At 29.6% G+C, this 10,089-nt stretch overlaps 4 protein-coding genes across 4 annotated transcripts; 2 read left to right on the plus strand and 2 right to left on the minus strand.

Annotated features, from left to right (window-relative positions):
• Positions 1-1,117: 1,117 nt before the first annotated feature.
• Positions 1,118-2,117, plus strand: LOC124921851 (dehydration-responsive element-binding protein 1E-like). Its single transcript, XM_047462550.1, has one exon. The coding sequence runs from the start codon at positions 1,258-1,260 to the stop codon at positions 1,891-1,893; it is 636 nt and encodes a 211-aa protein (XP_047318506.1). The 5' UTR covers positions 1,118-1,257; the 3' UTR covers positions 1,894-2,117.
• Positions 2,118-3,289: 1,172 nt separating this feature from the next.
• On the minus strand, positions 3,290-4,501 carry LOC124933366 (PTI1-like tyrosine-protein kinase At3g15890). The gene is made up of 4 exons (XM_047473835.1): positions 4,464-4,501; positions 4,257-4,378; positions 3,966-4,224; positions 3,290-3,860 (listed from the first exon to the last, which is right to left on the minus strand). Exons 1-4 carry the CDS (start codon positions 4,499-4,501, stop codon positions 3,290-3,292), a joined length of 990 nt encoding a protein of 329 aa, XP_047329791.1.
• Positions 4,502-6,963: 2,462 nt separating this feature from the next.
• On the minus strand, positions 6,964-7,548 carry LOC124933382. Its single transcript, XM_047473836.1, has one exon. It carries the CDS (start codon positions 7,546-7,548, stop codon positions 6,964-6,966), a length of 585 nt encoding a protein of 194 aa, XP_047329792.1.
• A 1,656-nt stretch (positions 7,549-9,204) lies between these two features.
• LOC124918746 lies at positions 9,205-9,885 on the plus strand. The gene is made up of 2 exons (XM_047458788.1): positions 9,205-9,644; positions 9,720-9,885. Exons 1-2 carry the CDS (start codon positions 9,360-9,362, stop codon positions 9,780-9,782), a joined length of 348 nt encoding a protein of 115 aa, XP_047314744.1. The 5' UTR covers positions 9,205-9,359; the 3' UTR covers positions 9,783-9,885.
• The last annotated feature ends 204 nt before the right edge of the window (positions 9,886-10,089 follow it).

A 10,089-nucleotide genomic window follows, 5' to 3' on the forward strand; every position in this document is an offset into this window, starting at 1 on the left:
AACTGAGCAAACCGAATAAATCGACCGAACCGATTATCAAACCGGTCAAACTGAACCGATCAATAAATCGAAACCGACGATTTAAGATTTAGGCAAACCGACCACAACGGTTTGGTTGTACATTTTAGCCTATAAACAACCGAATCGAACCGTTTCCGGCCTAGTTAATATAGTTATCAATCATTAAGAAAAGGACACGTGACAAACAAAATTTAATACACTTTCCTCCCAAATACCAAAGTGGATTACGCGTTTTAGTCACGAGTTAGCAGTTAATCAACTAACAACTGTCACCACTAACTGTACGTAGTCTTACAAAGAAGTTCTTTGTCTTTACACTCCACGTCATCTTCAACTGCCCTGCCAACTTGTCTTTTTACTTTCCATCGAAGGACCCCCTTCCAGGGTCTTTCCACCAAAGTCATGTTTTCTAGAGAGTTCTCTTTTGTTTCATATTTTTATTTTTTTTATTTTTCCTTTATTTAATACTTATCTTTTAAAACTTTATAAATTTATTTTTAAATAAAAATATAATAATTCAACTAATTAAAGACTTAAATAATCTATATTTTTATTAAATACAAATTTATTAAAACCCTTAAATACCAAATTATCCTTTATTTAATAGATTTATTGTAAAAATAATAAATGACCCTAACTTGATTTTTTCGTGTTCGGGTCCAGTAGTGTTTTAGTAGTGTTTGGCATCTAAAATTGTCTGTCCTAATTTAAATGTTAAAATGATGATTAGTTTAAAATAATAAAAATTAAAGTAAAATATTTTTGTTTATACAAATCTAAATAATAAAAAAAAAACTTCCCAAGATCAAACAAGCACTTATAGTAAACTGAATTTTAAAAAAATCCCTAAAAATCCGAAAAGAATCTAATATGAAAGAGCCAAAAGTGGACCCCTTAACCAAATTAAGAAACATTGAACCTGATCATAAAGACAACGTGAAACTTCTACCACTAACGGTTAGGTCATAGATTATTGGGTCGGTCCCAAGATTGGCTCTCTGCAAGGGCGGGATGGGTTATGTGTCATTTTTTTTATTTTCTCTCTCCTCCAGCGTGTCTCTTCTTATCCAGGCTGTAAAAAACCGGTGTTATCTATAATACACTCATTCCACACGCACTTATTCACATACAAAATAAAATTTTTCTTCCACAATTTGGAAGAAACAATTCACACTCTACAACTGCCACAGTCACTCCCACTGTTAACTAATTACAAAAGATTCAATCTTTATTCAAATGGATATGTCTGATTTCTCCGATCTGTTTCCGTCCTTGTATCCATCAGAATCATCAAATTCAGATCTTGTTGACAATAGAACCACCACCACCACCACCGCCGCCGCCAATATTGAAATAGAAGAAGAGGTTCATTTGGCTTCAAGCAATCCCAAAAAACGAGCTGGTCGGAAGAAATTTCAAGAAACCCGTCACCCTGTTTTCCGCGGCATTAGGCAGAGGAATACCGGCAAGTGGGTTTGCGAAGTCCGGGAGCCCAACAAGACAACCAGGATTTGGCTTGGAACTTTTCCGACAATCGAGATGGCGGCGAGGGCTTATGACGTGGCGGCGCTAGCTCTCAGAGGACGACTTAGGATTCCGACATCAACAGATCCGAAAGAGATTCAGAGGGCTGCGGCTGAGGCGGCGGAGGAATTTCGGCCGTCAAGTGTGACGGAGTATGCCTTGAACTTTCCGACCAACGAGAATGTGGGAGACGACGATTCGGTCTTAGGTGGCGGCGAACAGGTGGGATTCTGCGCTGACATGGCAGAAGGGCCTCTGTTATCGCCACCTCGTCATAGTACAGATGGATGTTATTTCAGCGATAATGAAGTGGACTTCTATCATGACCTAACACTATGGAATTATTGAGCTTAATTATAGTCTAGTAAATTTTGTACAAGTTAAAAGTTATATCAACAGTAATTTTATAAGCTGTTTGAAATAACTTGTACACAAGTAAGTTTATCACTATATATAAATAATATTATCAAAAAGTGAGTGGGTCAAAAAAAAAATAATAAAAACAAAGAACTTGACATGATCAGGAATGTTCCATAGAAAGTTCGTGAAATGACCAAGTCAAAAATCCTAGTGTCAACATTCATTATCACCAAACGGGTCCACGTGTCATATAATTATTTTTAGTTGTGAAATTATTTCATTAATCATTAAGATAGTGACCTCATCTTATTATGATTATGGTTATGGCTAGGTGTTTTTCCAATAAGAAAAGAAAATGATTATGTATATATTTTTATACGATTTAACACAATTTGATTTAGAAGATAAATTAATCAAAACTAGAAGATCTTAGTTTTGATAGTAAAATTACAAATAAACTATTCAAAAGTTTTTGAATGGTAAATAGCCAAATCAAATTATAAAAACACTGTAAACCAAGTTACAAACACATGTTAACACATGAAACTACAATCTATTTATCACAATTGTGTTAAAAGTCATATTATTGACTTGCAATAATTAAATTATTATTAAATAAATCAATAATTAATTAATTTATTATTTTTGTGTTTCCTTTTCTCTTATCCATATATTTATTTAAAATTATTCTTGTTAAAATAAATAAAGGAAAAGGAAATGAGTATTTCTTAGTATTCATCAAAAACATTGAATAGAAACAAACTAGAAAACTTAGAAAACATAAGCCAGTTAAATACCAAAATTAACTAACAATGTATTGTATGCTACATTTTCTGTATTAGCCAAATTTATATTTGGAAACAAATAGCTACATGTTCACAAATTAAGATCGAAAATGAAAATACATGCATAAGAAATCATATGTATTATTATCATTTTCTTAGATTCAACACGTTATTATCATTTTCTTAGATTCAACACGTTTTTGTTAGCATTATAAACTTTTGTGTTTCCTTTTCTCTTATCCATATATTTATTTAAAATTATTCTTATTAAAATAAATAAAGGAAAAGGAAATGAGTATTTCTTAGTATTCATCAAAAACATTGAATAGAAACAAACTAGAAAACTTAGAAAACAAAAGCCAGTTAAATACCAAAATTAACTAACAATGTATTGTATGCTACATTTTCTATATAAGCCAAATTTACATTTTGAAACAAATAGCTAAGTGATGAAACAAAGTTTGTTTTTCACAAATTAAGATAGAAAATGAAAATACATGCATAAGAAATCATATGTATTATTCATATCATTTTCTTAGATTCAACACGTTTAATCGATGGTTGAGATCTCCCAATACCACGTCTTTCGGAGTTCATATCTATCTCCTCATACGATCATCCACATCATAAGTCTCCTCATACGTCTTTGGAATCTCCCTAATTATCTTCCTCCTCCCATACGTGCCGCTCTTGAGCCACTCGACCACGTCCAACATACTAGGTCGGTTATCAGGATTCCCATCCGTGCACCTTATTGCCACCAAAACCGCCGCCCTTAGTTGCGACAAATCATATTTCCCTTTCAACTTTTGATCCGCCATGCTATCAAACGAGCCCTCGTGAACATACGGTGTGACCCATTGCACGATATCCCTCTTCATTCCCCCTGGAAGTTTCTCCAAGGGCTTTCTTCCGCTTATGATCTCCAATACAAGTATCCCAAAGCTGTAAACGTCGCAACTCTCAGAAACTTTTCCCCACATAGCGTACTCGGGTGCTAGGTACCCTATGGTACCCTTCACTCGAGTAGTCACATGGGTAACACCGTCGGGAATCAACTTCGCGAATCCAAAGTCTGCTACTTTTGGCTCGAATTCCGAGTCGAGTAGAACGTTGCTCGCTTTAATGTCTCTATGTATGATGTGAGGGTTTGCCTTGTGGTGCAAGTAACTCCAATTTTCACCCCATACCAAAACAAAAACGAGATTAAGCTAGAACGTGAGATTTGTCATACAAACAAAATGAAGGTGATATGGATCTTATGAAATTACTTACGATAACCCTTGTGCCGATCCAACAACTATGTTCATTCTTCGAGGCCAATCGAGCAAGCAATGGCCCACGAGTTGGCCATGAAGATGCGTGATTAAGCTCTGATTGGACATGTAATCGTAAACAATGAGCCTCTCATCACCGCCGGCATAGAATCCTCTAAGACCAAGTAGATTCTTGTGTCTTACTCTACCGTGAATCTCCACTTCAACCGCAAACTCCCTCTCCGCTTTTGCGCTCATTGCCTTCAATCTCTTCACGGCTATCTAGATATATATACAAACATGTACAAACAATACACGCTTCCAAATCCTCCCTCGCCGATCTTATTATCATTGTGAAAATTGTTTGTGGCATGGAGGAGTTCCTTCAAAGTGTAGATTTCCCACGGATAGTTAACCTCGCTTTCGTTTCTCCTTAATTATAATAGTGGATTAACGATGAATTAGTCTTCTCAAAGAACACACTAAGAACTTACTAATTGTCGAAATTGATGCTTACTTGGGCTCCGGTACTTGTTCTCCAGTCCGAAAAGACATTTGAAACACTTCTTGAACATGTTCATTATTTTCCTAAGAGAGAGATGTTTGATCCTCGATCCACAAAAAGAGAGGAAGTCTAGAGAGAAGTGTAACAAGAATATATGGAGATAACAAGGATTATAATGATATGAAGAACACAACTATGGCTAGCTAGCTTAGATTAAATTATGTTTAAAAGATTGTTTATGTTCATGAATGAGAGGACATATTGGGACGATGATTAATATTCAATGAAATTAACAATTTTTAGATTAATTAATTATCTCATATCATATTATATATATATATATATATATATATATATATATATATATATATATATATATATATATATATATATATATATATATATATATATATATATATATATATATATATGGCTAATTTGATTCAGATTATTCTCAGCTTATTGACGCCAGCTTATTCTCAAATACGTTTATATGATCTCAGTTTATTTAATCGTTAAACTTGTGTAGATTTGATATATCCTATACGCCTAGCTTATTTATTTATAATATTTATAATATTTAATAATTAATATTATATATATATAATGTTATATATATATATTTATTAATTTAATTTTAAATATTAATAAATGATTTAAATTAAAAAATAAAATATATTTGAAAATAAATTATATTAATATATTATTTTTTATAATTTTATTGTTAATATATAATTTTAATTATTAATAAATGACTTAAATTGAAAAATAATATATTTTAAAATAAATGATATGAATATATTAATTTTTATAAATATATAATTTTAAATATATTTAATATAAATATGATATAATATATATATATATATATATATATATATATATATATATATATATAAAAGTATTTAATAATATTTAATAATATCTTTTTTACATTTTCACACTTCTCTCTATGATCCAATCTTTCAATTGTCAATTTATTTTTGGGCTCTCTCACACTTTTAGTATTATCATTCAGGATTCATCTCAATTGTATTAAGTATTTTAGGTTTCATTTTTAAAATTATAATTATAAATTTAAAATATTAAAGTGTATTTATATTTTATATTTTGTTTAATTATTTTATATATTAAAATATATCTATTATTAATAATAAATAAAAATATATTTAAATATATGTTTTTTATTATAATAATTTTATATAAAAATATTATAAATATATGGAATAGATGAGAGAATAAATAAAATGATTAGAAAAAAATTAAATAGATGAGAGAGAATGAATAAAATGATTAGAAATAAATGAAATAAATGAAAGAAAATGAATAAAAAAAATATATAAAAATGATGAGAGAGAAAAACGCTGAGATTATAATCTTAAACGCTGAGATTATAATCTTAAACGATGAGGAGGAATGTAGAGAGAAATTTGAGTTTAAACGCAAAAGTGTGTTTGATTGTAATTTTTTGCGCGAGCTTATTAAGCAAAGTTACTGTAGCGCCTTATTACGTAGACGCCCATACGCAACTTATTAATGCCGAATCAAACAAGGCCTATAACAACTTTTATGACTTGTATGCAACTTTTGGATGGATTGAAATAAAGGTTGTTTTGGCTCAAATAATTCTGATTTTTAAGAAAAAAGTTCGAGAGGGTTCACTTGTCGGAAATGAATTTCTAGACTCGCATATATCTCAACATTAGGTACAACAAAATTGGTTAGTTATTATGTAAGAAAAATATTTTAGCTTTTTATAATTTTTTCCAGGAGATGTTGAAAATTTATTTTAATGCATTCTTAGTCTAATATGTAAATGTTGAAAATTTATTTTAATGCATTCTTAGTCTAATATGTAAATGGTGAAGAAAGAAGACTATTTAATTTTTTTTTATCCAAATAGGGGTGACGTAACTATCTTAATCTTGCCAAATTTAAATGTCATAAAATATACTATTTTCTTTTATATATTTATTAACCTATTTATTTATTTTTTTGAAAAACGACTTAGTGTCATTTCATTAAAACCCTAAAAGATGGAAAATGAGTTTCAAGAAACAAAGTTAGACAGAACTTAACTTTATTAAAAAAGTCAAATGAGTTTCAAACAACTGAATTACAGAATAAACATAACAACAAATAATTGAATTACAAACAAGTCATCAAACAAGAACTATTTGAACCTTCATTTTCTTGTAATGATTTTATAGGGGATATTCCATCTTTGACTGAGTTTCCAACTGTTTTCATTAATCGGAATTCTCCTCCATGTATGTATGAGAGCGTTGCCATCAGAAACAATACCATCCCAAACTTTTCCTTCTATTCTCTTATTCGTGCTATGAATTTTTGTATTTCTTTCTCTCCAAGTATTGTAGACCAGGGCTCCAAAGAAGCATTTGAAAATATTTGTGTAAAAACTATCTCCCTTAGCCTTTTTCTTTACAAGCTCTATGATTTCGTTCCATATACATGGAAATTCAGTGATATTCATGTTCTGAGCAAAATTGATCTACAACTTGGATACAAATGCGCACTCCCCAAACAAGTGGTCAATGCTTTCCTCTTTTACTGTGCAGATTGGGAAATTGACATATGGAATATTCATATACTTCTTAATTTCGTCTCTTATTGCCAATCTTTTCCTAAATGTCAGCCAAAGAATGAATTGGTTTCGAGGTATAACCTTTGAAGACCAGACTACTTTATGCCAATCGACCACCACCTCCTTTATTCTAATGATCTCCCATGCTTTTTCTGCCACAAACTTTCCATTTATAACAATATCCCAGCTCTTTGTATCAATGTTTCTATTGAATTGTATATTATTGATCAGATTCAGAATTCTGACTCCTTCTAGAATACTCCTAAGAATAGAACTACATTTTCCCTTTTGAATATCTCTAATTGAGTACAAGAGACATTTTCTTTTAATTCTGATTCTAATAGATTGAAATTCCTCCCTAAGAATTATGAGATTATTCTCTAACCATGGATCGTGCCAGAATAATATTTCATTTTCATTCTCAATTCTGAACTTCATCATTTGATATGTCTCTACTCTGGTTCTTAGGATTTTCTTTAAGGACCATGCCATTTCATTTTTAATTTTTAACATATTTGTTTATTTGTTTGTGTTTATTGGGTTTAATTAGAAAATAGTCTAGAATTTATTCCTTTTGGAATGCAATCAATACAACACCCTCTCCAAGATAATTATTTATTCAAAATTTCGTACAATAAATCCATATAAGAATTTTAAAAAAAATAATTTTATAGGCTTGAAATTATTTAAAAATTATAAATTAGAGAACAAAAATTCAGTATTTAAAAACTTTGATTGAGGCTTTCTCAAATTCAAGAAGATAACCCTCTTGATAAAAGTTCAAACCATGAAGGAGTAGGCAATAAAACCACCCAAACATGTTTTTCTCATGTTTTAGTAGATAAAGTGAAAAAAACTAATGAAATCATAAATCAATTAGCTACTTGAAGTATTATAATGATATTTTCTTGAGTTGTTGTTGTCAAGTTGCTCCTAGTCAACTCATTTGTTGGATTACCACTAAACAATAAAAATATTGCTTATGAATATAAAATTCTGAAATGATAACATGAAATGCATATATGAAAGTGTATAACTTCGAACGTGTTTGGTTATCAATAAGAAAATAAGATTATGTTCTTAAAATGAGCAGTGAGGAGTGAAGCCAATTCTGAAATTGATAAAAATGAAAAATCACAAAAATATTTAACAAAATCTTGTTCATTAAACAATAAGTCTAGACATAGTTCACTACAAAACAATTGTCAAATCGCAACGTATAGCTGCAACATTTTGTTTTTTAATGCAAATTTTAAAGAACTGCAATACACCTTCCAATAAAAATATGAAATATTGCAAATCTTCCAACTATATTTTCAACGAAAACGTATTTTTACGGAAAATATAATCTGGAAAGAATTTAATGCAAAATATATTACTAGAAATGGAAAAATCTAATATTTTTTCTAAAATTATATTAATATATCCTTGCAACTAAACTAGTAATAAGGAAGTCACAAAATAATGCTGATAATAATACTAACATATATTCACGTCAGTGTTTGCAAAAATTTTTGCAATAAAAATTATTTTCATTAACTATTGTAAGAAATACTATATAAATAAGGTTGTGATTATTGCAAATTAAAGTCACAAGTAGTTGAGATAATATTGATAAGAAAATTTGTAATAAACATTGCATTAACACAAATAAATAATATATTCGCAACTAATACTGCAATTCGATTATAACATATTACTGCAAACTATATTACAATTTTATATAATAGTTTTGTAAATAATTTTCGAAATATTCGTAATAATGTAGCATTACGTTATGCATTAATTATTATATATAATCTCTTTGTAGCCAGTTCTACAATGGTATGAAATGTTATTATTGCAAACTATATTGCATATATATATTTATTAGTTTTGAAACTTTCGTTTGACAAATTTGTAATATGCCAGCAATACGTTTTGCAATATATTATATTTAATAATTTTGAAATTTTTTTGGTAATCTTTTACCAGTAGGTTTCGCATTAAACATTAAAAATAACCTCTTAGCATTAAAATGTGCATTAATTTATATGAATTTTCACATTAAATATAGTTTTCAAAATATTAATAAATTTTCAATGCAAGGTTTGTTGCGAGTCTTAATAAATTTAGTCTCCTCAGTTCCCGTTTCACCATCAATTCGGCCAACCATATCTTTTTTTCAACTTCACACGCCATCATTAATACTTCTTCATCATTTCATCTTCTCCATCTCCCAATTTCTTCAACATATTTCCATATCTTTATTTTTCTTCAACCCATTTCTCTCTCTAAACCCTTTTTTCTTTCTTCATTTCATCATGGTTTCAAACAAGCCAAGCTCATCCACTCTTTCCTCAGATGAGACAGAAACAGTACCGATGCCAACCACAAATACCGAATCTCCAACTGAGTTGGAGGCTACTCAATTGCTTCTTGGTGAAGCATTCGAAATAATCTATATACTTCACTCTAAAATTGAAAGACTCACCACCACCGGATCGAACGAGAAAGAGACATTGGAAAGGGAGATGAGTTTATTGTTGGCTAATATTGACAATTTTATAAAAGAAACGGTCGGAGTCTTCAAAGGGATGAATAAAAAGGTAATGTAACAATATACTATTTATATATTGATATGTTTTACCCTTTTAGTTTTAATTTGTTTATTATAATGCTAGGTTAATGATTTACTTCAGATACAAAGTTACTTAATCAACATTGTGGTGCAAGGCAAAAATTAGAAGACAAAAGGAGAAGTATTTAATTTATAAACTCTTACTTTTTGTCAATGGTTTGTATTAATATTTTGAACAATGATTTTTAGTTGTTTTGTTTTATGAATATTTTTGAACAATAGTTTGGTTATTTTATTTTATGAATGTTTTGATTATGAATGGTTTTGTTATGAATCGTTTGGTTATTTTATTTTATGAATTTTATTTTTGGTTATATGATATTTGGTTTTTATAAACTTTACACTTTTTTGAGGCATATTTTCCTAGGAAAGTATTGCGAATAATATTTTTGTTCAATGTCTAGTTCAATAAC

Source organism: Impatiens glandulifera, chromosome 1, assembly GCF_907164915.1.
Source record: "Impatiens glandulifera chromosome 1, dImpGla2.1, whole genome shotgun sequence".
In the NCBI taxonomy this organism is placed as follows: domain Eukaryota; kingdom Viridiplantae; phylum Streptophyta; class Magnoliopsida; order Ericales; family Balsaminaceae; genus Impatiens; species Impatiens glandulifera.

Excerpts from the sequence above, each read along its gene's own strand:
- LOC124921851 (XM_047462550.1), top strand. The coding sequence starts at position 1,258 with ATGGATATGTCTGATTTCTCCGATCTGTTTCCGTCCTTGTATCCATCA.
- LOC124933366 (XM_047473835.1), bottom strand. The coding sequence starts at position 4,501 with ATGTCTTTTCGGACTGGAGAACAAGTACCGGAGCCCAA. Across the intron at positions 4,225-4,256 it reads AGGATTTGGAAGCGTGTATT|CCGTGAAGAGATTGAAGGCA; the intron begins GTTTGTACATGT and ends ATATCTAGATAG. Across the intron at positions 3,861-3,965 it reads GGATCGGCACAAGGGTTATC|TTACTTGCACCACAAGGCAA; the intron begins GTAAGTAATTTC and ends TGAAAATTGGAG.
- LOC124933382 (XM_047473836.1), bottom strand. The coding sequence starts at position 7,548 with ATGGCATGGTCCTTAAAGAAAATCCTAAGAACCAGAGTAGAGACATAT.
- LOC124918746 (XM_047458788.1), top strand. The coding sequence starts at position 9,360 with ATGGTTTCAAACAAGCCAAGCTCATCCACTCTTTCCTCAGATGAGACA. Across the intron at positions 9,645-9,719 it reads TCAAAGGGATGAATAAAAAG|GTTAATGATTTACTTCAGAT; the intron begins GTAATGTAACAA and ends TTATAATGCTAG.